This window comes from Heliconius melpomene, chromosome 14 (genome assembly GCF_056956725.1).
Source record: "Heliconius melpomene rosina isolate 202511_hmr_F chromosome 14, ASM5695672v1, whole genome shotgun sequence".
In the NCBI taxonomy this organism is placed as follows: Eukaryota; Metazoa; Arthropoda; class Insecta; order Lepidoptera; family Nymphalidae; genus Heliconius; species Heliconius melpomene.
The window spans coordinates 6,612,926-6,640,808 of NC_140402.1; the positions used below are offsets into that span (position 1 = coordinate 6,612,926).

Consider the following 27,883-nt stretch of genomic DNA (forward strand, 5'->3'; position numbering starts at 1 on the left):
AATAAAATAATTAAACATTAATATTGACAGTTGACAGTGACAGTTTTCATTAGAATTTTCAGTGAACACAGACTGACACAGAGTCACGGACACAATAATACATTTTTCTGTGAATGTGGCCTGGACGACGGCTCCCCTTCCCACATCCTTTTCTCTTGTCCTAAGTTAACTCGTCCCTTATAGGATGTCCTTCCTCATAAAGTCCCTCGTCCTTTAAATGTTCAGTGTTTGTTAATGTTTGTGTTTAGTCCTTTATGTAAATTTTTATGTAAATATATTAAACTTAACAAAATAAAACTTTAAATTAACACCCATGTAAAATATTACGTATTACTAATCTAATGTGTTGTGTTTATATTGTAAATTTGTGTTTGTTTTGTTTTAGGTGAAGGCTGTACTTACACAGGATCTCTTTTTTTACATGTATTCTATAATTGTGTATATTTATCTTTTTTATTACCGGTCAATTTCCTCCGTGTGTTTTCCATACAACGTGACATTGGCGAAATGAATTGTGCTCAACTGGCACGCTCGAAACGCCATATATCGAGAAATCAATCATTTTTCACATTTGGCATTTGACAATCAGAACAGACTTTAGATTAAACCAAAGAGTAAGCAATTAAGTGGGGTTAATAGAAATATCAAATAAGGTTGAAGTAAACGCAATGATTAAATTTATTTAATTTTCATGAATAGAATAATGGCAATGCTTCTTAGTGGGAGTTTACATATCAGTTGGCAAAAGGCAGTGCGGTTAAATCGCATCGCAGGTCATTGGTCAGTGACTCAATGCCACAGACTAGTTATATATGTCGATATATATTCTATAGAGGAAATATTCCTTGATATGTAATAAAATATCTGTGGTCAAGTGTGGTCTGTGAGTAAATGTGTTCTGTGTCTGTGGTGCTTGTGGAGTCAGAGTCAGATAGTCATTGTCTATTGCTATTTGTATATTCCGGTTCGTGAAACAATTTGGTTTTGGAATTTTGGATTACATTTCGTATTTCGTACAACAATGATGTCTTGCTAGTGCTTTTGGCGCTGCGCGCCTTTATTTTATAAGTTCCGACTTCTAACACATACCTTTACTTTATTTAATGTATAACGTTTATTTTTTTATCATATGATGAGTGTCAAGACGATATTTTCAAGTGCGTAATGTTTGTCAGAGGTGGTAATGGAATCCTTCGAAGACTCTAATTGCCATTCAATGAGCGATAGTTTTTCCTTATATGAGCGCTATATGAGAAGTTTTAATGTGGTTGATAATTTTGACGATAACCAAGACGAATTGAGTCAGCTCTCCAGTAATTGTAACAATTCTAATAGTGGTGGTAACATAGATTTGTCTACAGTTACACAATCTAAAATATCTAATCTCAATAATGCAGAATTAAGCAAAGCAGAATGCAGTCCATTACATCAAATAAATTTTAACTCTGTTAAAGTGTCCGACTCTGAATGTAGGAAAATTGAGTCGCCGTGTATTTCGCTAGCGACTTCATTTTCCGAAGCCTCGTCCGTTACAAACCAATGCTTGAATGATAAATCCAATATTACTGACATACCAGTGACCTCCGAAGAATCAAAATCTGAGGGATTCAAAACGGTATTTATAACCTCTACAATGGAAAATAGTAACAATGCGGTAGATAGTGTACCAATGTTCCGTGACATTAAAACTACTGAGAATGTTTTTAAGCTCCCTATTAGTGAGTTATCCTTCAATGGGACAATCTTAAAGCATGTTCAAAAGTTAAAACCTATTGTAGATCCTATCACTGCTTTAAGCACAGTTAGAAGTGTGTTAAGTCTAAATGACGAACCTACAGTGAATTCCGAAGTGCATGACAGTATGTACGCTGATAAAAAGACTGATAGTGTAAGTGATTATGAGGACAAAAGTACTTTGGAGTCTATGAAAAATGACAAAATTATCACTAATAGTTGTTCACAATATGAAGAGGACACTACTAAGAAAGCTCAAGTTGCTGATGGCACTTCAAAGTGGAATTTGGATCAAAGCTACTCATCTCTTGATGCATCATATGATAGTGGAATGCGTTCTCCAGACATGTTTTCTGATCAAGATGAAATAGAAGCTAGTCCACAACCAGAACCATTCTGGCAATTTCTGAAAGAATATGAAGCATATGACAAGAGAAAAGTTAGAAAAATTGAGGTTAGTGACAATTTGCATTTTTTTTCCAATTTATTGTTAGCCACACTTTATTGTGCAGTGAAAAAGATCAGCAGAGTGAAGCAAGTAGATGGCAAAGAAAGATAGTAAGTGGATAATTTACTGTTAAAACACTGTGTTGTCTACTTTCTGTCTAAATTAGACATAACAGCCTTAACACTATACTTTGTCCATGTCCTACCCTAGCCTGTGTTGTACCATAATGGCCCCTCAATTAATTTATTTAATGTTTGTCTCTACTCTCTCCTTAATACAATCATATATTGAAATTATGAATATTATCAAAATCAACTACATTAAAATGTTATTGCTCACTTATGTCTGACACCAATTAAAGTAATTAGACAAAACTATTATTTGTATAAATATAGAATAAAATATCAAAATCTTTATTTTCAGGAAACATTAAAAGGTGTCTTACCACCACCATCTGTGACAACTTTAAAGACTGACGTAACACAAATGCTTAAGAAATACTACTGCTTTTTACCTGCATTTAATGATGAGGAAAACATAAATATAGAAGCTAATTCAATGACACCAACTAAGAAAATATCTTTCATTAAAATACCACCTAGACATATGGAAGACCTTCAGGAGACAGCCTTTGATATATCAGCAAAAACATCAAAAACTAACTTGAGTAATACATCAAAATCTGAAATACAAGCAAATACAAGTTTAAACGATAAAAGTATTGATTTGAAAATTTGTTCAGAAACAGAGGCATTGGAGACGGGATGGCCGGATATATTGAAGTGCAAACATTATGATGTCTAGTAAGTAAAAATTTTTATACTTTTTATTATCTACTATAGAAAAAAAAATCATTTGTTGTTTCACATTTGACAATACATCATATTGTAATAGTTGGGTTGAAATATATTGAAAATTAATTAATCTTAACACTTGGTTAGTTAGGTAGTTAGGTTACCTCTGCCTATTCTGCTACAATTTGAAAGTAAAAAATATTTAAGAAATTCATGAAAAAGTATAAATATATCATGTTTATAATAGCCAATGTTTGTAAAACAAGATAAGACACTACATATTTTTATTAGTCACAGCTAACCAAATGAAAATGTAATGACAAGGCATGGTAGTAAGGTATTTTATATAGATTATCACAATCAGCTGTACCTTTGGGGTTTCCTTGATAGCTTGAACTCCCACCCAGGGGAATGAATTATTTACATTTCTATTCTCTGTTAGACAAAGTGCAGCATTGACTTACATCCCTCAAACTTGAGAAGAAAATGGAGAATAAAGTGTCTCAATACCAATTGCTCTATCTACCCTGCTATATGAGTGATAAAACATGAGGCTTAAAATATAAGTTATGAGTACATATTGTGAGAAGAGACATAATATGTATATCTGTTTTTTAAAATTATTTTATTAAAATTGACATATTTTTACAATACTAGATTATTAATTATACATTGAATTAGTTAAATTAACACTATGTTTGTGTTAATCACTTGCAAATGTTCACAAATTACATCAATGTTTGTAAACAACACAATTAGCTTATGATGATGTCATTCTGATCATGTAATAACAGCTTTGCATTTTCATATAAAAATATAACAGGAAATGCAATTCAACAAATCAAATTTCTCTGTAAATCTTGGGATGTAGGTACTTTTCTAATGCTCAACAGAACTAAAGTGTGTTAGTTAAGTGAGTGGGACTGTAACGCGACGGTTGTGGATTCGATCCTCACAATTTGTGAAATATTTATTTATGTGTATATTTCCGTTTCTTCGCTCTGATGTCGAGGGAAAGTAGGGAACGGAGTGTTTTAACACTAGGTTACCTCGTTGCTGCTACGGGATACAGCGTGAAGCTGATTTATTTTATTTTATTAATTTAAACTTTATTTACAGTTATAACCTAACCTCCTACTCTGAAAAACTAGAACAACTGATGCAACGTTACGCAGAAAGGTTCATAGGGGCCGAAACGGACACCAGTGTGAATATTTATTCAGGTGGATTACAGTCACCGAGCAGCGCGAGCAAACGCAAAGCTTTGAGGCTTAAGTAAGTTCTCCATATTTTATTGTAGCTTTAGTAGTGAAGAGAGAAAACACACACGTTTTTTTTTTGCCGCCATGAACACTTAAGTGGAACAGCAATCATATTAAAAAATATATTAGGATTTTGCGTATGGCTTCAAGCTTTAGATTCGTGCAAATTAGGTTTGGCAAAGGTGATCTAGTTAAGACACTTCATTCCACACTTTCTGCCACATTTTTGAGACATTGTAAGTTGAGTTGCGGAACTTGATGCCACGCTTTGTCTTGTTACTAAGCAAAGAAATGAAAATATTTCATTTTTCTGAGTGAAAAATCGAACCCACAAACGTCGCGTTTAATGTGAAACGCAGTGCGGCTATCAAACGTAATGCCTCCAGAATTTGACGGAAAGTCGGCAGCGAAGTGTTGTAACACTAAGTTCCCTTTGTGCTGTGTGTACATTGTAACCCACATTACGCTTTACATTGTAACTCTATAAAAAGAAATATTGAATATAATAGGTTTTGTGCTAAGTTATGGATTTTTAAATTTTATTCTACCTAAATTTTAACCTACAATGTATTCGTATTTATATATTTAAAGTAGTTAAATTTACGATTTTCTAATACAATCTAGTAAAAACCTTACGAAAAGATATGGTGAAAATGTATTTTAAAAACACAACTAAAATTCATCTTGTTTATTTTAATTCTAGACCATTATTTATCGCGGTATATGTGGGTTAAGGTCACAGTCAGTATATTGCTGTGTGCGTATTACGTAAATTTATGAATAAGAAAGTGACAATTTCTATAGTACCTATATAAAAATATTTGCTAGTACTAATAAAAAAATTCAAATAAAAATGTTTATTTTTCGGACAACACATGATCCATATATGTTAGTAATCTATACTATCTATACTAATATAATAAAGCGGAAGAGTTTGTTTGTTTGAACGCTAAGATCTCTGGATCTACTGGTCTGATTTACATTGTTTTTGTTTTGTATAAAAGCTGCATTCTTCAGAAGTGCTATAGGCTATATAACATTACATTACACATATAAACTAATATATTTTAAAGTACTTTCTAATTTGACATGCAATTTATTCTGCCATGTTAATAACAACCGTCGCGTCGCTACGCAACCGATACCGCGACATTTTGATATTCATCCTTATGAAGTTTGATAAATAATTAAGGAGATGTCACTGATTCGAAATGACCTAGCCTTCGGGCGGCATAGTATGAGTATGACCGACGCGAAAATATTCTTATAGTTTAAGCAGGCGTAGCCGCGTCCGGGTCCACTAGTAATATAATAAAGCGGAAGAGTTTGTTTGTTTGTTTGTTTGTTTGTTTGTTTGTTTGTTTGTTTGTTTGTTTGTTTGTTTGTTTGTTTGAACGCTAAGATCTCTGGATCTACTGGATAGATTTACTTTGTTTTTGATTTGTATGAAAGCTGCATTCTTCAGAAGTGCTATAGGCTATATAACATTACATAACACATATATACTAATAAATTAAAATACTTTCTAATTTGACATGCAATTTATTCTGCCATGTTAATAACAACCGTCGTCGCTACGCGACCGCGTTCGTTACCGCGTCATTTTGATATTCACCCTTATGAAAATAAATATAATAGTCACTTTTAGCATTTCATCAAGATTGAAATTATATTTCTATAGAAATTGTATTCTTATATTTCAAGCAGGCGTAGCCGCGTCCGGGTCCGCTAGTAATACAATAAAACTTAATATATAGTGTTAGTACTTAATAACTAATAGTGACATTGTAATGTCACACACAGTCCCCACTGTCGGCGATAGCCTTCAGGACACTGTTGCGGCTGCCGCGCACTCGCCTTAAAAGAGAGCTTGCTTTCTTATGGAGAATGGCCGGGAAACTGTCGACCCCTGCGTGCGCGAACAATAGGAAAAAGAATAAAAATATATATTTTTTCCTATAACAAGAGTTAGGTGGATGGAGAAAGAAGTGCTTCACTCTCGTTACCGAACTTGCGACATTGCATATGTTAAATTACGGAACTCAACGCCGAGTTTTGTCTTCAAATAATAATTTTTCTTTTTAATATTATTCCCCCGAATGGTGAACTGTTTTATGTATGGTTCTAGCTTTAAATAAACAGACAGACAAAAATTCTATGCCCGATAGCTCTAGTTGCAAGTAAAGTGGGCTCATCAAAACTATTAGCATGATGTAATATAGCCTATTTAATATAGCCTTCTGATGAATGAATGGACTTTCCAACGCAATATTTTTTCAATTCGAAGCAGTAGTTCCTAAGATAAGCGCTTTCAACCAAACAATCACTTACCTTTATGATATTAATATGGCTTAATACTGATTAGTAGATAATAGTTAACATTAATATTATTTAATTAAAGATTTGAACCCACTACAACCGAATTAGAATGTAAATATTGCTTTATAGAATGGCTCAAGCGAAGTCGCCAGGACGTAGATTATCTCACTTGGCTCGTCGACGACAAGTGTTCTGCAGCGCGGCCACCATCAATGAGAGAGCTCAAGCCTCTACCGCTAAGATGGTGCTCATTGATAAGAAGTGAGTATTTGCTTAAAAAAAATCTATTATTATGTTTTTTTCTTATTTATATTGATAGTTTTTAAAGTTTTTTTTTTAAATAATGTTTTAAGATCGTCTTTTTAAGTGTTTTTGTGTTTATTATTTTTGTGGTACATATTAAAGATACAAATTTATACTTAACAAAAAAATTGTCATAATAAAGTTAAACGAAATAAATGAAAACGTAATCAAATTATACTTTCATATTTTTTTTTAAGTTTCTTCCCACACAAGAAGTTAATTAACTCGGCCGATAGGAAAAGTCCTAGAACGAGACGCACTCCAGGCAAAAAGACACCGGTCCGAAAGACCCCAGCGAAAACCCCTAAAACTAAAAGCGGTGGTTCCAGCCGAAAGAAGGCAATGAGAAGATTATTAATGGACGATGCTCTATCAAAGACTCAACCGAATCTCAAAAGAGCATTATTCGTCAGCCCAGAACATAAGAAAATCGAACCTGCACCTAGTTCTTCAGTACCACATCAAGCTATGAAATCTAAACGCGCTTTATTCGGGTCTCCAGTAAGACAGGCCGAAACGAAGAGTCTAGATGGTTCCACAAGCGATCAATTTCTTAAAAGGAAAAGGGACATGTTAGATGATATACCGGAAACAAGTAGAAGTAAAATAGCTAAGAGTTTGTCTTTTGGTGGTGATACTATAGGTTCGAGTATGTCGCAGTCTATAACGTTGAATCGACGCGCTTCGGAAATGTCTTCCAGGAATATGGCGGAGTTAAATGATATGCATAAAAAGGTTAATATAATTTTGATAACTTTTTCTAACATATTTTTTTCTCAGCTTCGCGCTTTATCTCGTATGTAGCAGGGTAGGCAGAGGTAGCCTAGTGTTAAAACACTGCTTGCCATTTTCCGCTAATTCTGAAGGCATTTCGTGTTGAGTGAAGAAGCTCAACACCGCTCTTTGCCTCAACACGAGAGCGAATAAATGAAAGTATTAAATGTTTTATTTCGTGGAGTCCTATCGCTATTACAGTCATACGTTTGGATTCCTGCATCACGACTGCCCTCCATTTTTTCTAATATATGTATTTAAGATATAAAATATGTTTTATCCCGCATATGGCAAAGAAGGCAGAGAGTTAAGACACTCTGTTCCCCACTTTCAGGCCAGTTCTTGAGACATTGCATGTTGCATGGTTGAATTTAACATAGATTTTGGTTATAAGAGCGAGAACATATTCTTAGTATAGGAATAACACTTTAAAAAATATATGTATTTCTCTTTAAATTCCAGAAACTTCTATGGGCAGTGACAGAAGCTCTCCGCCTCCACGGCTGGCGTATGTCCTCAATAGGGTTCCGGGAAAAGGCATCAGCGTTGGCTCGTCTCACACGAACGCTGTTAACTTTACCTCAACATGCTGCTAAATTAGCTGCACCCAAGCTGTCCACTTCTGATACTATGTTTAAGTAAGTATAGTACGGTTGACGAGTCGTGGCCGATGTTAAGTTTGTTGATGGCTGCGCTGGTTTGATTTCAGGATTTTTCTTAAATAAATACAATATAAATACTGTACTTGTACTTTGTAGCGATACCATATTTTGTGGTTTCTTTTAATTTTTATTTTGACGTTCATAAGCACTTTTCTGTTGTTTTGTTTTTTTGGAATAAAAATGAGAGTTCAATTAATATAATTTAATAGTTTTTATAATTTCAAGTACTAGTGACAACATAATAATTAGGTTAGTAAATTTAACCTTGTGACACTAACACATTACGGTTATTTATCATTTGGTTACTTTTGATAAGGAACTAAACATTGATGAAGTTACACATTTTAGAAATTGTTTATCTTTACATAACTCTCTGATATATGTTAACTAACTGTATATAACTTTGATTTATTTTCATTTTCTCGCTCTGGTAACAAGATACAGAAAATTGGGCGGAGAGTTGGGAATTAAGTGTCCTGACACTAGGATTCCCTCTGCCTACCCTGCGAGACAAATAATGTTTATTTTAATTTACAGACTAGCACGTCAATACGTCTTCGCTATAATCCAAGGACGTACAGTAGAAGAATGTTTTCAAGATGAACAAATAAAACTCTCCAACGAGAATAGTAAAATAACTGGTTATATATCAGCTAGTGCCTACCAACAGATAAAAACTAAACAACCAATATCGACATTCTCATTTACATCACAAATAAAAGAAAATTATACTAATTCTACTAAACAAGAGCAGCCTAGGAGCGGAACTAAGAATATACTCCAAGATAAATTAGTCAATATCGATTCTATTTCGAATAGCAGCAGTGGTTTTAGTGAGAAATCGATTTATAAATCGAATTCGATGCCGTCGTTCGAGGAAGCTAAAATGAGGGCGCGACGCCAAATCAGTTTTGACAATGTCGATCTTCCTAAGAGATGATTCGATTAAAGTTTTTTCTTTTTATTATATAAAATCAAGTGGATTTTATATAATTGGATTTGTAGGTTTGTTTAAATGCTGATATAAAATTGACTTTTTTTTGTTAGTTTTTTCGTAACTATTATTAGTTTTAGTATTGTTGGTAAGAATTTTAGTTGTCACTTAATGTTAGTTGGAAGCTAAATATGTTTTATGTAATTTTTAAGGTTTTTTAGTATTTCGAAATTAACCTTTAATTTTAGCTTTTTCTAGACATAAACAGTTATTAAACAAACTTGAGTATCATAACTAAAATCACTCTTTAGGATGAGTAAAATAACGTTATAAAAATGTATATTCTTGACAAATTCATTATCTAATGCATTATTTTCATTATTTAAGGAAACGCTATGATCATTAATAATTAAATAGCATTTTTCATAATAATGAAATTAATTATTTTAAAATTCATTCTTATTAGCATCCACCATTAGCTTCCAATAAACAGTATTATTATTTTAATCATAACAGCTGATATTTTTTTGGGTTAATTGAATTTTCAAGCACATTTTTGAATTATATTAGTCGATATTCGTAAGTGCTTGCTGTTGTTGAATTATTTATAGTATAACTTTATTTTGTTATTTAGCTTGTCTTTTATTACTACGATTAGTATGTAAACTTTTTAATATGTAACGACTTTAACCAAAAAGGATGGTTATGGGATTATAATCTGTGTTTAAACAACGATATTATCAATGACATTTAGAATGCAATATTTCTAAAATAAAAGAAAAGTTCTCCAATGTATTGTTGTATCGCTTTATTTTCTTTGTGAGTAATAAAGCTGCATAATAAGTTAAATCTTATATATCCTAGCTGTTACGTTTTATATACTCCACAGTACTTTGGCTTATTAACTTATGTAACAAAAGCAACCAATTTTATGCATATAATATCGAAATTAATATAAAAATAATATAGTGCATTTCAATAACTTTGAATAGTCGCTGTTATTAGATATACTCTGTCTGTGAAATCTCTGTTTGGAATAAACCTAATGCAACATACATGTTTTTGCAGAAGATAGAAGATTAAATTTCAAAGGAATATTAAAGTATTAAAAGCTACATAAATAAGCTTTAAATATTCTAATTTTATTGAAAAGATAAAGGTTCCTGAAATATATGCCTTTTTATATAAATAAAAACTTCTCTGTCACACTATCAAACAAAAAAATGTATTGAATAAGCTATTAAAGACACTTTCTATTTAAATTTAAATAGTTAAATGTCTAATGTAAGGTTTTATAGGCATTTATTTAATTAATATTTTTAGAAAACGTATAAAAAAATTTTATATTCAAGATGCGGATTCAAGTGCTGCTACCTTAAAAATTTTGTATGGTTTCTAGAAATATTTTTTTTACATTCGTTTGGAATAGTAGTTAATTTTTTAAAAAAATATTTGATGTCTATTTCAGTACAGTATATTAGATTATAATTATCTTTTGTTAGTACTTAAATCAATTGAGTTTTTTTTTCATACTTACGACAAAAATATGACACGGTTGTATCTTCAAGTGTAATTTTTTGTAATAATCTTGAATATTCAACTATAATTTTAGATTATATCTAAATAGAAAATTATAAAAAAAATTGTCTGGAATTTGTCCTGGAGGTAAAGGTTTGGATAATTTTTAAGGTCCATTTGAAATATAATCATGCCAATTGTTATTTATATGTTTAATTAAAAAAGTATCTTCTGTATCTTAAGATCTTTTGGTGATTTTCATAAAAAATATATATGTAAAAGATATATACTTAATATTGTAAGTAAGCATGTTTTTTATTATAAAAGTACAGAAGTTTATTTTCTAAAAACTTCATTGACTTGTTTAAACTTAATTTAGTAAACTTATTGACTCAAGCCGCATCGTATTAGTAAAGGCTTTCTTACATATTTTCAGATATTCTGGTTATATTACAGTTTTACATAAAAAAATACTTTTAAAATCTTGTACACGTACCTACATGAAAGTAATTGAACATTTTTCTCATGTAGTGTTGTTTCTATTTCATTTGGATGTCATATTTCTCTAAAGTTTGAATATTTTATACGCTGGTTGTATAAATGTGTGTAAATTATAATAAAAGGATTATATTCAAGAGATCTAGTTAAGGTAGACAATTTCGATTTTTAGGTAAATTTTTGAACTGAAATTTTAGTGTGGACTCAACTAAGTAACTTCTTTGTAAGCGTTACTATCACTGAGTTTGATCTCAGACCTGTATCTCTAAGACCATTAAATTATTATTTGTGAAAATTCAAATGTGTTTTATTTATTATATTTTCATTTATTCATATGTATTTATTCGCCCGCTTGTACAACATAATTATTTATTTTTTCATCTCAATAATTTCCGTGATCCAATAACTTTATCATTTAAAGTATAATATCCATACATTGGTAGTAAAAGTTTAAGTCAATTCAATAAAACATTTAACAATATGGTCGCATGTAGCTCTTTATATTGACATAACTTTATATTTGTAAATCTATTGATTTTTTTTTGTAGAACAAACACTAAATGTTAAGTGAAGCTTATCAAAATCCAATAATGAACTGCATTTAAATCAGTTAGCCGATTCTGAGATTAGCGTGAACAAATAGACAGACAAACATTTTTAAAATCATTGTTTTGGGACTTTGGTTCTATTACATTAATAAAGGCCTCCAATAAAAAAAATCTTATAAATTTTCCAGATGTTACATAAACATCCAAATATTAAATTTATACATAAATAATTCGACGTCGACCTCGAACCCGTTACCATCGTAATTGACGACATGCACTGTCTACTCTACATAATCAACGTTATTATTATTATTTTAACTTCACTTCCTAGTTTTTCATAGCACCAACTACGGATCGAATCCACAACCTTATGCCCTCACGATTGGCGTCCACGTTATTATTACTTTAATTTATTAGCAGGCAATACTGATATCTTTACAGCTTTAGCGCTCGGAATTTACATTTTTATCAGTGAACTTCACAATTTGAAACATTTACACCACACTTATAGCATTACAGAGCGCTATATATTTCATTGGAAATCTATTTTATCAATACAAATCTATGATAAGATATCAGTATTGTTAATTGTTCGCAATATAGTTGATTAGTGTTTTAAAGTTAATTTAAATAACAACATGGGGACGTGCCAGGCCAAATATCCTGGTTTAACACAGGATATTCTAGAAGATTACGCCTCTTTGACGTATTTAAATAAAGGAGAAATTATGCAGTAAGTCTAATTTTATTTAAAAAAATATACTGGTTTTTTAATTTAATTGAACGATATTAGTACTATTGTATGTAGAATATAGATAAGATTTGCACTACATAAATAGTTTAGCAAACAATATTAAAAAGTTAGCGCTACAAAATTTTATATTTTGAAGTATTTTGTGAATATAAAATAAATATGGTGCAGTGGGGCAGTTTCAATCTATAAACGCGATGATCGTGAGTTCGAGGAAATTAACTGGTTTTTTTAACCGCTCCCGTAGTACAGCTTGGCGATGAGTTCCGCCGTTTAACTCGTAATGTCTCAATTTAAAGCGGAGAACGCAGTGTCTTAATAGTTAATACTAGATTCTGTTTGCAAGAAATATAGAGCTTACTGCATATTTTATAATAAGATTATTTTTAAAAACAATATGTAAAATGTGGTATAATTAGAACATTAACATTGATTATTTATGTTTCAATTAAGTACCTACATGTTATTTCCTTATATTATTAATAATATAAGCGTGTGCGTTTAACAAACCATTGTGATGTTTTCATCCCAATATTCGTACCTGATATTTAAAATAAGTAACATATTATATTATTTACATTTTCCTGTCGTATTGTATAATTTGGATCTTTTTATTATATAATAGTAAAATAAATTATTGACTATTAATATGATTAAATAAAAATAAATTACAGCCTCATGAAAAAGTTTTACTCCATTGGGCCAGACAAAATTGACGCAAACTACAATCACAGGTTCCATAAAGAGGATATTATAAACAAATTCGAAGTATTAAGAGTAAGTTCCAAAAATTTTTTATGAAAAAAATATATATTTTATGATTTTTAAATGTAAAATGTAAGTAAGATAAGCGTCATTAGCGTTAGACTTATCCATAATATTATTGTAAAACAATAATTTGCGGAACCTCGATGTGTATACTAATGGGGCCGTCGTAGCGCACAAGAGGCACAAGAGTGCGATTGTAAACACGGTTGTGGATTCAATTTGAACTCGGGGAGTGAAATAACTAATATTTCACTTTACGCGCAATCTCTCAAGAATTCGGCGGAAAATGGGGAACAGAGTGTATTAACACTAGTTAAGACACTACCACGCCACGATTCCCTGCTATGTCTAGGATACAGCGTAAAGATAAAAAGCTTAAGAGTAAAAAATAAAAATATTAATTTTAGAATAATCCATTCCAAGACCGCTTATTCCACGTATTTTCATCTCACAATGACAACTGCTTCTCTTTCGAGGACCTCTTGGACATGTGCTCCGCTATGAGTCCAGAATGTCCTCCCGAAGTAAAAGCTGCTTGGGCTTTTAAAGTATATGGTAAATAACAAAATGTGTTTTAAATAATTTAGTTACATTAACATACATATTGTCTATTTATTACATAAATTATCAATATTCACCAATAATAAACAAAACCAATAAATATTTTGATTTTAAATATAATATTTCCATTTCCTCGTTCTGATGTCGAGACAAAGTATAGAGTTGTGTTCCGCAACTCAACACGCAATTCGTCCAAAATACAGCGGAAAGTGACGAGCGGAGTATCTTAACACTAGACCCCTCTGCCTACCCTGCTACATGCGGGATACAGCGTGAAAAAAATAAAAATGAAAGCAACTCGATTAATTATATAATTTATGATTTCAGACGTAGACGATGATAATGCTATATCAACAAAAGATATATGCAATATACTGGATCGGCTCACATGGGATCCAAACAATCATTCAAACTACCTGGATAGAGAGTCTAAATTAAAAATAGCTAAAATTGTAAGTTTTCACTCTTTATATTTCGTAATTTTTTTTATATAATGTTGCATACAATTTGTGTTATTGTGTATTATTAAGGTTCTTCTTTTACTTCTCTTGTGGGAGGATCAAGATGAAATGTATGAATAATAAATAAAAACGGCAGCAGGGTGTCTCAGCAGATAGTTCTCAGGTTTCTTCTGGTCATCCTGCTACATGTGGAATAATGCAGCTTAAAGCTATCACCATAAATTTTATAGTTTGACGATGATCAATCTTTAAAAATATGTACTTACCTATTTGTTTTTAAGATTTTAGTATATTTTAAATTTACTAAATAACGAAAGCTTTTTTATTCAACTTTCAGATATTGGAGAAAATGAATTTGGACAACAGCGGCAGTATCAATGTTCACGAATTTAAATTAATATTATCAAGAATACCCGAATTCTCATCATCTTTTTATTTTAGACTATAAATTAATTTGTAAAAGAAATATATACCTACCTAACTTTTTTTTTTGCATAACTTTTTTCTTCACACATATAAGTCGTATAACAATAACAGATAAATATTTGTATTTTAAATAGATATATGTATCTATATATATAAAATCGAAAGGTCACTCACTCATCACGAAATCTCAGAAACTACAAGTGCTAGGAATCTCAAATTTTGCATAAGAGTCACTTATAGGACGTAGGTGCTCGCTTAGACGGGAATTTGCAATATTCGACTTCTAAGTGGTTGTTTTTGGGGTGGAAAGTTTGTATGAAACTTCGTTACTACAAATGCTAGGAGTCTCAAATTTTGCATGGACGTCGCTTACAGGACGTAGGTACTCATGGAAACAGAAATTAATAATAACGTAGTTCACGCAGGCGAAGCCGCGGGCGGGCCGCTAGTATTATAATAAAATTCAAACCCACAACTTTCGCGTTTAGTTGCATACGTCTACCAAAATCTTAAAAAACATATTTTTTTACTATTACTAACCTAAAGAGATTTTTTTATCGAATTTACAGAAATGGAACTCCCTCTTCCAGTTTCATAGTTAAAAATAAAATTAAAAAAAAACATGTACTTTAAGAAATATATATTTTTTAATTAATTCATCAAAAACAATTAAAATTTTATATTTTTAAATTCATGTTTTATATTTATTTACAAAAAAGAAAAAAAAATCTATCTAACGAAAGCTTTGCAAGCCGCTTTATTGAAACGACCGGCTAGAGTGCGGTCGGGCAGTGCGGGGAAACCACTCGTGCGACCAATCTCACTCGGCAGTACTATAGGCTGTTTATACTTCACATGGTACATTGGGTATGATAAATATGTCCTGAAATGATTATGAATTATAATAAAATAATAGTTGAGGCCAGTCGTAGCACAAGAGTAAACGCGAAAGGTTCGATGGCCTTTCGAGGAAATGATATATTTAATACACTATTGCACTATGTCATTATAAAGAGATATGCGAATAAATGTGGATACTTTTCCCATAAAGAATCCTTGATCTATCTAGTATCTTTACTAAACTTGCAAACGCTATAAAATATTACAAACATTTTATTGTTCAGATAGTAATAAATATTTTTTCAAGACTTACGGAGTCATATCAGGAGGACATTGCCACATGTAATCTTGCTCCTTAAAGTATATTAAAGGATGATGAGCTTTTGCAATACCTCGATAATAATCTCGATGTCGTTGACAAGCCTTTAAAAGAGGATTAGAATAAAAGTTTGTAGACTACTTACTATAGACTCTAATTAACCTAGGTGTTTCACATATATTAAGAATAATACAATAATAAATAATAAAATATATATGTACTTCATAAAATGTTTCAATTTCTTCTTGTCTTGCGTTATCAACAAAGTAAATATTCATAATGTATATGTTAACACACTGTAATTCAATGAATATATACTATATATACTATACTAATAGTTAAGAAATATTTATATTTATTTTATAAAATAAAATAAATACATATCAGGTAAAGTTCAGTTGACTTTGAGATTTTGTAAATGGCGCTATTTATAATATCCATGTCAACAGAATAAACAAGTTCCAGAGATTAAGACTCACCACAGACAAAGAAATATATTGAATAAGAAAAAGTAATAAAAAGCAAATCTTCTAAATAATACTTAAATGATCATGTTAATGATGTTTTCATCATGATACTACCTTAAATATAAGCAATATTTTGCAATAATAATTTTTCATTTCTTGGATTATTTCATTAGACAACCCTAGTACTACAGTATTTGCTGACTGCTGTCGTTTTATGTCTAACTTAGAGAAACGTCAAAACAATATTCCCTAATTTTGTTTTACCATTTCTGCTCAACGATTCTTAACTACGTTTTTGCATTCTTATTAATATATTCGTTAACATTGTGATTTTAGAAAATTAATTGAGGTTATTTTGAGTACATGCGAAATCTAGATCAAGCCCACTTTGTTATTTTTGGTATCCTATTTTTGTCCGCTCTACATTCGCTGATTCGGTGCATTGGAATATATTTTGACATCTAGGAAAGAATGTCTTCCTACAAGGTGAGTAATTTTAGCTCAATTGCTTGTCATTAAATTATAATTACTGCGGTGTTGAATATTTCTAGTCCACTTCATTCAAGGTATTCCACATTGAGTTACCTACATGCGTACACATGTGTAACTAATTAATTATTCATTATGCGAAGACAAATGCATATGTTTCTTTATTAAACTGCTTAAAATTCCAAAATTAATATAAATATATATGACCTGGAATACAATTTAAATGATAAATATGTAAATAGCAAGTTTCAGCTTCTAAGCCTATAAAATGTTTTGTAATTTTATATTTTTGTAATGTTAAAATATACAATATAATATAATGATTATATTTTTACTAAACAATAATCACATTTTATCTTTTATATTTCTTATCAAAAAAGTAATTTTAAACTACTAATCAGCTAGTAAACAAAGGTGAGTCACCAACATTGATAGCTTACACAGCTGAAATAGTGTAAGTTTTTCCAGCTGATATAGTATAATAGTTTTTTTGTAACCCAAATAGATTTTATATAATATACAAAATAATGAAACATTTTTTTTGTTTACGTCAAGTATCTCTAAAACTATTCTTTGAAATACATATATTATTTAATTATATGCATAAAAATTGTAATAAAACTAAATCTGAATTTCATTTTATTATCATTGGTGTATTATTAAAATTGGAAACTATGTAAAAGAAATATAACACATGAAATAATCCTCATAGTATTAAATGTCTTTTGTAAACAAAGCTCAATCGGCATGAATCATCTATAAGTGTATTGTCCTCTTTATGGTCTAATGGTTGATACTCGCTGATATGCCCCACCTTGTATTTACGGAATACAAAAATTGATAACAATGTGTTGTCATGGTTACAGATAGCCTGCAATTTGTTTACTGTTCAATAGTTTGATTAAGTTACATTTTATCATTCAAATTCAAATTCTACTCTAATAATCTACTCAGAATCTACTCTAATAATCTACTCATCACCAACATGATTGAAATTAGAGTATGTTCTTGTATCAAGAAAAAGCCATGCAGTGGGCTCCTCCACTCAACATGCAGTGTCTCAAAAAATGTTGCCTTCCACTTATTATCTTCATAACAAACTTTACTAAATATTTCAGTGTTTCGTCAACAAAGTACCATAATAGTGATGGTAATGAATCCGTGCGCGGGCATGGGGGACTCGGTGCTGCGCGAGCGGCTACCGGCCTTGTGGAGACGCATTGAAGACGCTCACTACAGCTACCTGGAAATAGATGACAGCCCGGAGAAACTTCAGCAGAAGAAGAAACTTGAAGGTAATTATTGTATATTTTATAGCCTTGATAAGGGTTCGATGTAACTTGAGGGAATGTGTATGTTAAAGCAGAGTGTTCCATTCCACCACTGAACATAAAATGTTTCAAAAATTGAGCTAGAAGTGCAGAACATAGTGTTTAAACAAGAGATTCCTCCTGTGCTGCTACATGTGAGATACAGGTGAAGTTGAAAAAAATATTTTCATTATTCTGGTCTTACTTGAAAGAATAACAAAATGAAAATGGAATGTCTCAATACTTGTTTATAATTGATTGTTTTGCTTTGGGCAGTGGATGACTGTTCTATATAGTACTATAATTGGTCCATACTTAAATGGTAATGTAAAAAAATATTTAGGCATTTTCATAGACATTAGTCAATTAGTGATTATAAGACATAGCTGAAAAGTATTAAGAATTTTTTTGAAGCGTCGATTGGATTGTATATCGAACTTAAAACAATAGCTTGTAGAGTAGATAATACTCTCATGGCAAAAATATCCGTAGAAGTATAAGAAATCGTCTATTTAGCATGCAAGGTACATCGCCGTGAATAGAGAGCTGACAATTACGTTTAGTTTTTACTAATAAGTGTCTTATTTAGTTGTATTTTATATCTATTTAAATATTAAATATGAGGCCGTCGTCGCGCAGGGCCACAAGTGTGTGACTGTAACGTGGTGGTTGTGAGTTTGATTGCCACTAAGGGGAATTAATTATTATTTATTTTTTTTTTTATTTTTTCGGTCTGATACCAACGCAATAGCGCGGCTTTGAATTTCGCCACTCATGCGAAATTCTTCGAAAATTCGGCGGAAAGTAAGGAAACGAGTGCTATAACACTAGGTTCTCTATAAATTGAAAACAAGAAAATACAATAAAGAATTACATGGTAAATAATATTTTGGATTTTTTGTGTTTTTTGTATATGCATGTATATGCCAGTTGGTTATTAGTTATTTAAATTTTTTCATGTACATTGTGAACTGTTATAGTCTGTATTCCCCATGTAGGCAGAGGGAGGGAGCCTTATATTATGAAACACATTATTTCATTTCCTCAAGTGAGAATCGAACCTACAACATGTCGCGTTTACAGTCAAACGTTTGTGCCCCTGGGCCGCCACTGACCTCGAGTTTACGTGTTAAAAAGCGGAAAATAACGACAAATTTGCTAACCTTTTATTTATTGTTCTTAAAACAGTAAGTTTTTCAAAAGTGCTTCCGAGATGAACAATGGAGAAAGCGTTTCAAAATTATTTCTTTATCGCTAGTGTTGGAATACTATAAATGAACAAAATAATATAACAACGCTATTATTTACTTTAAGTTGATCTTGAAATACTTCGAAATTATGCGCTATATTATATAACTCCATTGGATATTTTAATTCGGTGGTTGTGGGTTCAAATACACTAGATATTTTTATATGTATAAGTTTTTAACATAAGAATCGAAAGGAACCTGAACTAGTAAATAAATCAACTCGAAATTAATTTTATATTTTAGATTCTTTGTGCCTAATATCTATCTAAAAATAAGAGAAGTGTAAAATATATTATAAAATAAAGTAGGTACTTGTATGAGAATCCATATTAAAATCCACGATGAGACAGGATAAGCCAATGCGTCATCTTATGCTATTATAATTTAGAGACATAGATTAATACATATAATTCCTATCTGCATATAACAGCGTCTGACTGTAAACAAGATGGTTGTGGGTTCAATTCTCACGCGGGGGAACGAATTATTAGCACCCCGCTCTGGGAACCCAAATACGTTGGGCATCGCCGTTTAACACAAAGTATCGCGAATGTATGCAGAATGAGGAGAAATAGTGTTTAACTCGGTTTTATTCTCTGTCTGTCCTGCCAAATGGCAAAATAATTTAAAATAAATAATAATTACTTATTTACTAATAATAATTAATAATTTATTTTATTTTTATTGCAGGGTACATTCTAGAATATCTCACTCTAGTGCCTCACGAATGTAAATTCGGTTTAGCGGAAACTGGCAAAGTGTTTCAACGTACTGTGAATGAATTGCCAGACTTTAGTGCTTATAGGGCTGGTATAGGGTGGGCGGCCATCGCCAGGTACGCTGGGAACCTATTATCTCAGCCCTGGCGAAAGGAATATAGGGTTATACGGGTAAGTAAATATAATATTATATGTTTATTATACTACTACTGACGTTAGCTGTAGATAGATTTTTTATTTTCTTCTCGAGTGAACAATGCGTAAAAGTTTAGAAAAACTCAGAAGAATTCAGAGCGGCCACAATTTGATGACCGTACTGTATAAGTTGTAATGTTAGAATAGATTAGAATTTTTTTTTACGATAACAAGTAGAATTTAAAATGCACAGTTTGTTTTTGTTTTGGTGTAAATAAATTAACACAATGTTTATTCAAAGTAAATAACTATTGGCGAAATATACAAGTGTATATATTATTTATAATTTTATAGTTATAGGTAGTTATTATATTCTAGTCGTACTGTAAATCGATAGTCCGGTATTAGATGAGAGTATTATATATTTTGCCTTGGTTTATATTTAGCTGTAAAGCCACTTATTGTAAGAGATTAATACCTTACTAAGTAATTGTTGTATTGATTTAAAAATAAATAACATAATTTTCTTTCGTTCACATAGCTGGAAAGGTTATTAATATATTATTTAGTTTGATATTGATTAATAACTTGCTTGAAATATATTTTTAATACTATTTAAATTTCTATAGCTAATAAGAAAAAATGTAACCATATATAATTTCTGTTCAATAATATGAATAATTCTTAGCCTCCAGAGTTGATTGAATGAAGGGTATTATTGTGTTTCCTTAAAATACTAATACTTTTCTTTAGAAAATATCATCATCTTAGATATTATTAATAATTATCTAGGGTAGGGTAGGGTAGGGTATAAGACGATGACAGTGGACTAGGCAAAAGTGTAAATCGTAGCGTTTGGCGCTACGATATCTGTGGCTAACCCACTAGGGATGTAGCGTAAAACTAAAAAAATAATTATTATTCTATAGATCATAATTTGTTTTGAATTAACACTAATAATAAATAAATGTTCCTTTGATTCATAAATACACTAAAAGCAAGGCAACAAAGGTGAATAAAATAAGATTAGAATAACATAGAAATTAAAATTATTAGACTGTCACATCTATCTTTAATAAATGAACTACTTACAGCTCTACTCAGGTTTTTACAAACACGAAGTGGAATGTAACATGGTGGGTGCGGACACAATGCTACAAGCGATGGGATACCGCCCGGCGGGTGATGGTCGCCTCGCTTTGGACGGGCCCGTGTGCCCCGACATGGCGGCCGCTATATCGCGCGACGCTATTATAGCGCATTGTGAATGTCAGGTTGGTTTTTGTGGTTTGCCCCGTTTCGCTCACTGAACACGCAGAATCTCAAGACCAGGGACCCCCTGCCTATCCCGCTATATGCGGGATACAGTTTGAAGCTGAAAAAAAAACAAACGCTAACTGCAAGTGGTGCTAAATGCAAGTGTCTCAACGAAAGAAGTTGCACCAGAAGTAGGGTACCAATTGCTTGTCATATTTACTGATTAAATTTTTTGATAAATAAATAAAAATACTTCTATTACTGATTGTCTTATTGTCTAACATATATTTTAATTTACAGATAATGTCACAAATATGGGAATCGGTGTGGAGCGGCGGCACTCGGGTGTCGTGGGCGGATGTGGCGAGAGAGCGGTTGTCTTACGTTGCTTCGGTGGAAGCGGCAGCCGCACGCCTCTTAGGGTATAATGATGGTATGTACGTTTTGAACTATATGTAAAGGCGTTATAAAGAAAAAATCGTAAAAAATATCTATAGGATACATCCTATAGCCATTCAATTATAAAATTGGCTTGAAGTGAGGTTTTTATTACAACATAATGTTAAATATAAGGATCCCATTGGCATAAAATCAAAATTTATATTACTATATATTAAGATCTTACTATTTTTTTTTTTCAGATGGTGATATTTATACTAACATACCAGCAACAGTATCAGATCAACATCGAAGGCTAGACTCACAATACCAAACTCTACCACAGTGCCATTGTTCAGAGCCCATAGAGGAACCCGTTCAACCCATCATAAACCCTTACATGATGCCCAACATGGTACCACCACATATGATGTACACCATGAATCCCGATATACAAACAGTGCCCCAATGTAACCCCGTACAAATGATTCCCCCTTATGGGGCTGTTCCCTATTACTATCCATTACAAACCCCATATATGATACCAACCCCGGTATACGCGCCAATTAAACACGCGACAACGATACAAGTAAACGGCTACCCTATGCCATCATACAGATATCCGGCAGTACCCACGGCACAATTGATAGAATTAGAAGCGCCATCTTTGTATGAAAATGGGAAATTCGATAGACATGAAGATAAAAATCATAGAAAGAATGTCCAAAAGCGACATTCGCGATCAGGGTTTAGTGATGCATCAGTGCCAAGTTTACCCAGATCAGATACACAACCTACACTGAGCAAAGCAAAGGAAGACGGTATGGGGACATACGAAAGTTGGGACTACGTATTTCGGAATTTGTCGAGTAAAGAGCAAGATGGCGATAGCAGAAGTGGTTTCTCACAATCACTGGACCGGGATTCAAGAACGTTAGACAGATTAGATAGAGAAGAAAGAAGATCGAAATATCAACCGACAACCCTAGATTTAGAAGACGGTCTCCAAGCGTTGAATCTTGACAGAACTTACGACGAACATATGTTTAGAACGGCGAAAGTCAATGAGAGTTTAATGAGGCTAAAATTAGAGCAGGAACAAAAAAAAGCGAAACAATTGGCAAAAAAGTATTCAGATGAGAAACGACCTAAAAAACCTTTAGAACCCATAGGCAACCCTAAAGCAGATGGTCTAGTCACACAAAAGGTAGCTCCAGATAAAGTTAAATTGTTAACTAAAAAGGAGATAAAAGACAGAAAAGAGATAATTAAACAACAGAATTCGGTAAACGGTTCCGTTTCGAGTGCGGCTGAAGTGAAGAAAGTTAAAAAACCAACGAGACTTGTCGCTGCTGAGGTGGACAAGGCGAAAAATAAACCGATAGAAAATGGCGTGCACAAATCTGGTCATAGTTCGAAAAGTACAGTTGGTAAGTTCATCTCTTATTATGAATACTTATTTTGTCCGTCTTTTGGTCTTGTCATTTAATAGAGATTTAGAGTTTTATGTTTTTATTTGGTTCACGCTGTATCCCGCATAAAGTAGGGTAGGCAGAGAAAATCAAGTGCTAAGAATTCCGTTCCCCGTAGACCTTCTAATTTTCATCTTCTTCATCTTGCTGTACACTATATTTATAAGTTATTATCAATCACAAGTTCTTTGCAAAGTCCAATAGTAAAAATATAACTTACTATTATTATTATTATTTATTTTTTCAGCTCCAGCTAATCATCAATCTAATTACGACCTAAAAGCACAGCTAGTAGTATCATTAGACGAACCCGATTTCGTACGACGATCGCCACCAAAAAATCAAAATGGCGAACGAGAACGAGAACGAGAACGGGAAATCGAACGGGAACGGGAACAATCCTCGAGCCGAGCGAGTATCCAAGAAAGTAGAAACGACAAATGGCAGTGCGGCACTTGCACGTATATAAATAAACAATCTATAATGGCGTGTGAAATGTGCGGGAAATCGAAACGTGGCCCCGAAATCGAACCCCTTACCTCCGGCGGTCGTGAGTGTCCGGTTTGCACATTGGTTAATAAACGGGACGCTAAGACTTGTGATGCGTGCGCTTCGAGTTTGGAACATTGTCCTACGTATATATAAATATTATTTATATTAAAAAAATACAGTGTAAACTCTATATAACTGGACTGGACTTTCTATGGTGTTTGATAATTGCAGGGAAAAATAATTTGAGCGAACGTGTCATGAATTATTTTTATATGTTTGCTGTAGTAACAAGACAAGGTGAGTTGTTGAGTTAGGTTACTCAATGTCTGTCAATGTCTTGAAAATTGAGCGGACAGTGGGGAATGGAATATCTTACTTAACACTAGGTTCCCACTGTCGAGTCCCTGTTACGATTTGCACACTGAAACCGAAGCCTTTTAGTATTTTCGATTTTATATTTTTGCGATTGTCGTTAAATGAAGTGACATTATAGAATTTACACTGTATGTTTAAAATATATTGGACTATAACTGAGCGGTGGTTTTTCAAACAAATTTTGTTATTGTTTTTTGGACTTTTTTGAAGTGAAAGTTGAGGTGTGTTCTTTGCTGTGAATATTGATGAAGGTATGGGCTTTATATTTTTTAAGTATATATCTATTATAATAAAAAAATGTATTGCCTTAGCTATGTATATTATATATATAGATAAGTAACATAGGCCTATATAACTTACCTAATTTATTTTTCCAAATGCAGCATGTAAATGGGCAAGGAAAATATTGTAATATAATTATATTAATTCAATTATATTTTTAACTTATAAAAACTGACCAAACATGAGTCAACTCTCATATAGATTGGTCCATACAAAAAAAGCTTGTTTTAAAAAAATATTCATTCAAATATAATTTATTATTGTAACAATAATTATAAAAAAGATAAAGCTTATAAAGCTTAAAAAAGGACAGAATCATAAAAAGTAATGTTTCAATATTTTTTTCAAAATATTTTATTGTCGTCAATTATATGTACATATTATATGACATTCCTATCATATAAATATATTTAATTGGTTAAACTAACTTGAGTACAATGTGATTGCTTTACACTTTCAATATATTTATAACGTTATATTTAATTTATTTATAACTTATTAGGGGCCAGTCATTGATTATGTCATACAATATACCAACCTCTGATTATGTCACAGTTAGGCACACTTGTGAAACCCCCTAACTAATGTAATATCACACATTTAACTATTCTACTCCTAGAAATTATTGAAATAAAAATAGTAGTCTTATAATTATTTTTGTTCACACATACATTATGTATGTACAGTGTCGAGTTTTTACAAAATTTAGGAACATTCCCCACCTTTTGTTGCACAATATCACACTTTGTTGACCCCTTTAATGTGTGGAGTAATTTATGGATGGCCCTATCTTAAATTCAATCTGGATGAAATTAAGAAACTAACTTAACAAAAATATTAATATGTTAAACAGTATAACAATAATGTATATATATATAGTGCAATGCTTATAAAATTTAATTCATTAAATAAAAAAAAATGTTACTAAAAAAGTGACTTTAGATGATATTGGTAAAGTTACATTCTTATTGTTTTTGTTTTTATATTCTCCAAATAAAAACAAATTCAAATTTCAATTCAAATGTAACTTTAATATAAAAAATGATAATACATCTAATATTTTTACTATGGTCGTAATGGTCATTAAAAATGAATCAATTCTTGACTTGTAGGTTAAATGCCATCTACATATTGGTATCTATTTACCATAAAATATTATTTATATATATCTTTATATAATAACAATATATCAGAAAATTAGAAGCTGATTTTTTTAAATGTCGTATATGTTTATATAAAGGCCCTATCGACATTTTACTACTGTTGAATTAATTTTTTAATAGATTGGGTGACGTGAACCTTATATATTATTTGACTTGCCAATTTTGTATATGTTGAGGTAAAATATTTTTTCCTAACATAACTGGGGAATAATTATTAACCGTATAGTATACCTAATGTATTACAGGTTTTATATTGTATTTATTTCTGATGAGTACAACTTTTTGTTTCCCGTAGCTGTTCTTATTTTTAATATTATTTGAAAGCAAAGTGGCCAATCAGATATATCTTGATTATACTTAAACAGTATAAAAATAAAGAAAAAAGGAAAATATTTTAAAATATACTTAGGCCTCCTCGCATCAAATGCCTGAATTGTTGTTTAACAAATAATAATAATTGGTTGAAATCATTATTAGAATTGATTATTTATTTAGATCTTTTTAAAAATATTTTTCTTGCATTTGCTCGTTTTCTTTGTAACTAATTTTCGATTGTGTCACATACATATTGAATCTATTTATTGTTATATTATAGCGTTTTTATTTACAACTCGCTAACACAGGGTAAAATGATCATGGTTTTTGTTTACTTTTGGATACGATTCTAGGAAAGTCTAGAGAGTAGTATTATCACAGATAAAAAATATATAAATGTCAAATTGTGCTAATTATGTATTAATGTTGGTTCTAAGGAGAGAAGAAAAGAAAAAAAAAACAATTGATTCTCGGCTATGATTTTCATTTATTTAACATGACTATTATTATATCATCTTTTTTTTTTATTTTATATCATCTATGTTATATGCCATTAAATATAGTTTTTAGACAAAGCAAAACTTTAATTATACAATACGTTTTATATTCAAATGTATCATGTTATTTAGAGTGTTCTAAATGATTGACGAAAAGTGTAAAAGTGGAAATGTTTTTTAAAATAATATTGTAATTGCTAATTTATTTGAAAATTTTGGCATAATATTATATTTACTTTAGATAAAATCTTAGAATCGTGCCAATTTTAGGTATCTAATATTAGATGATCATGATGTTCGTTTATTCGCCTTCAAAATGCTTTAACGTTGTTACTATACATCTCGTTTTTTTTGTTTACATATAAAAAAAATAATATATAGAATTGTTTACTATGTGTATATAAACGTTAGAAATTGTAAATAAATAGATAATAAATAACATATTTATACATAATTATAAATTTTCAATATGATAATATAATAATTAAATTATTTATGGAACTAATGATTAGAAGTCATCATTATCGGTGCATTTGTTAAATATATTATGTATAAGTAATTCTACGGTCACAATTAATAAAGTAAAAATGCACAGTAAGAGGAGAAACACATTGTGAAATATTTAACTTTTAGAATTTGATGGAAAGTTGGGGACGGAGTGTCTTAACACTAGGTTCCAAGGTTCCCTTTGCTATGTGCGGGATACAGCGTGAAGCTTTGATTTAAAAACATTTTGATTGTTTATGAATACATGAACAGAGGCGTATCAAAAGTATTGATATTATAATATAACATATTTTATTTGATATAAAATCATATTTTTTATAATGAAATTAGATATAAAGCTAGTAAAAAATACAATTCGTTAACGTATCAATACAAAAGGCTATAATAAAAACTGCAGCTATTTTATATTTTTCTTTTAATATATTTTTTGGCTACATTTTAAATATAACAATGTGTTTCTTTCTCAACAAATATAAATAGCATTCATAGTATAGTGTAAAGCACTGGGGACGTGTATTTTTTTAAAAATAACGTAGATTTTGTGAGAAAAGGTTTTTATGAATATATTCGTGCTTTAGATTGAGTTGCCTTCGTTTATTGGACGATAACTGAGGCGATATTCTCATAGGGAATATTATATATGTATTTAAAAGAATAAATAACTATTGTTTTACCAAAAAAAAAAAGTTTTAATTTATTCTGTAACTAATATTTCTTTTAGTCTATGATGTTATACAGAGATATGTATAATAAGAAAATAAGCATTGCTTGAATAACATTATAAAATTATTATTTTTATTAAATCAGCTTCACGCTGTATACAGTGCACAGCAGGGTAGGCAGAGGGAACCTAGT

At 31.1% G+C, this 27,883-nt stretch overlaps 4 protein-coding genes across 5 annotated transcripts; 3 read left to right on the top strand and 1 right to left on the bottom strand.

Annotated features, from left to right (window-relative positions):
- Nucleotides 1-951: 951 nt before the first annotated feature.
- On the top strand, nucleotides 952-11,547 carry mi (cyclin E-interacting protein minus). Its single transcript, XM_085197549.1, has 7 exons — nucleotides 952-2,188; nucleotides 2,606-2,985; nucleotides 4,096-4,251; nucleotides 6,687-6,818; nucleotides 7,058-7,595; nucleotides 8,097-8,272; nucleotides 8,834-11,547. The coding sequence occupies exons 1-7, from the start codon at nucleotides 1,184-1,186 to the stop codon at nucleotides 9,234-9,236; spliced, it is 2,790 nt and encodes a 929-aa protein (XP_085053675.1). The 5' UTR covers nucleotides 952-1,183; the 3' UTR covers nucleotides 9,237-11,547.
- Nucleotides 11,548-12,333: 786 nt separating this feature from the next.
- LOC146532169 (calcium and integrin-binding protein 1-like) lies at nucleotides 12,334-14,805 on the top strand. Of its 2 annotated transcripts, none has more exons than XM_085197344.1 (5): nucleotides 12,334-12,527; nucleotides 13,220-13,322; nucleotides 13,721-13,868; nucleotides 14,202-14,326; nucleotides 14,673-14,805. In XM_085197344.1, exons 1-5 carry the CDS (start codon nucleotides 12,433-12,435, stop codon nucleotides 14,781-14,783), a joined length of 582 nt encoding a protein of 193 aa, XP_085053470.1. In that variant the 5' UTR covers nucleotides 12,334-12,432; the 3' UTR covers nucleotides 14,784-14,805. The 2 variants fall into 2 exon arrangements, with proteins under 2 accessions (XP_085053470.1, XP_085053471.1); XM_085197345.1 differs by having other exon boundaries at nucleotides 12,392-12,531.
- A 681-nt stretch (nucleotides 14,806-15,486) lies between these two features.
- On the bottom strand, nucleotides 15,487-16,198 carry LOC146532170 (uncharacterized). Its single transcript, XM_085197756.1, has 3 exons — nucleotides 16,142-16,198; nucleotides 15,915-16,024; nucleotides 15,487-15,644 (listed from the first exon to the last, which is right to left on the bottom strand). Exons 1-3 carry the CDS (start codon nucleotides 16,196-16,198, stop codon nucleotides 15,491-15,493), a joined length of 321 nt encoding a protein of 106 aa, XP_085053882.1. The 3' UTR covers nucleotides 15,487-15,490.
- A 442-nt stretch (nucleotides 16,199-16,640) lies between these two features.
- On the top strand, nucleotides 16,641-27,714 carry tamo (PUB and ZnF_RBZ domain-containing protein tamozhennic). Its single transcript, XM_085197551.1, has 7 exons — nucleotides 16,641-16,873; nucleotides 17,995-18,171; nucleotides 20,127-20,326; nucleotides 21,385-21,564; nucleotides 21,848-21,980; nucleotides 22,189-23,355; nucleotides 23,645-27,714. Exons 2-7 carry the CDS (start codon nucleotides 18,024-18,026, stop codon nucleotides 24,040-24,042), a joined length of 2,226 nt encoding a protein of 741 aa, XP_085053677.1. The 5' UTR covers nucleotides 16,641-16,873; nucleotides 17,995-18,023; the 3' UTR covers nucleotides 24,043-27,714.
- Nucleotides 27,715-27,883: the final 169 nt, after the last annotated feature.

Excerpts from the sequence above, each read along its gene's own strand:
- tamo (XM_085197551.1), top strand. The coding sequence starts at position 18,024 with ATGGTAATGAATCCGTGCGCGGGCATGGGGGACTCGGTGCTGCGCGAG. Across the intron at positions 20,327-21,384 it reads AGGAATATAGGGTTATACGG|CTCTACTCAGGTTTTTACAA; the intron begins GTAAGTAAATAT and ends AACTACTTACAG. Across the intron at positions 23,356-23,644 it reads TAGTTCGAAAAGTACAGTTG|CTCCAGCTAATCATCAATCT; the intron begins GTAAGTTCATCT and ends TTATTTTTTCAG.
- mi (XM_085197549.1), top strand. The coding sequence starts at position 1,184 with ATGGAATCCTTCGAAGACTCTAATTGCCATTCAATGAGCGATAGTTTT. Across the intron at positions 2,189-2,605 it reads GAAAAGTTAGAAAAATTGAG|GAAACATTAAAAGGTGTCTT; the intron begins GTTAGTGACAAT and ends CTTTATTTTCAG. Across the intron at positions 2,986-4,095 it reads TGCAAACATTATGATGTCTA|TTATAACCTAACCTCCTACT; the intron begins GTAAGTAAAAAT and ends CTTTATTTACAG.
- LOC146532169 (XM_085197344.1), top strand. The coding sequence starts at position 12,433 with ATGGGGACGTGCCAGGCCAAATATCCTGGTTTAACACAGGATATTCTA. Across the intron at positions 12,528-13,219 it reads AATAAAGGAGAAATTATGCA|CCTCATGAAAAAGTTTTACT; the intron begins GTAAGTCTAATT and ends AATAAATTACAG. Across the intron at positions 14,327-14,672 it reads AATTAAAAATAGCTAAAATT|ATATTGGAGAAAATGAATTT; the intron begins GTAAGTTTTCAC and ends TTCAACTTTCAG.
- LOC146532170 (XM_085197756.1), bottom strand. The coding sequence starts at position 16,198 with ATGAATATTTACTTTGTTGATAACGCAAGACAAGAAGAAATTGAAACA. Across the intron at positions 16,025-16,141 it reads AAATTGAAACATTTTATGAA|GCTTGTCAACGACATCGAGA; the intron begins GTACATATATAT and ends CCTCTTTTAAAG. Across the intron at positions 15,645-15,914 it reads TGTCCTCCTGATATGACTCC|GACATATTTATCATACCCAA; the intron begins GTAAGTCTTGAA and ends TAATCATTTCAG.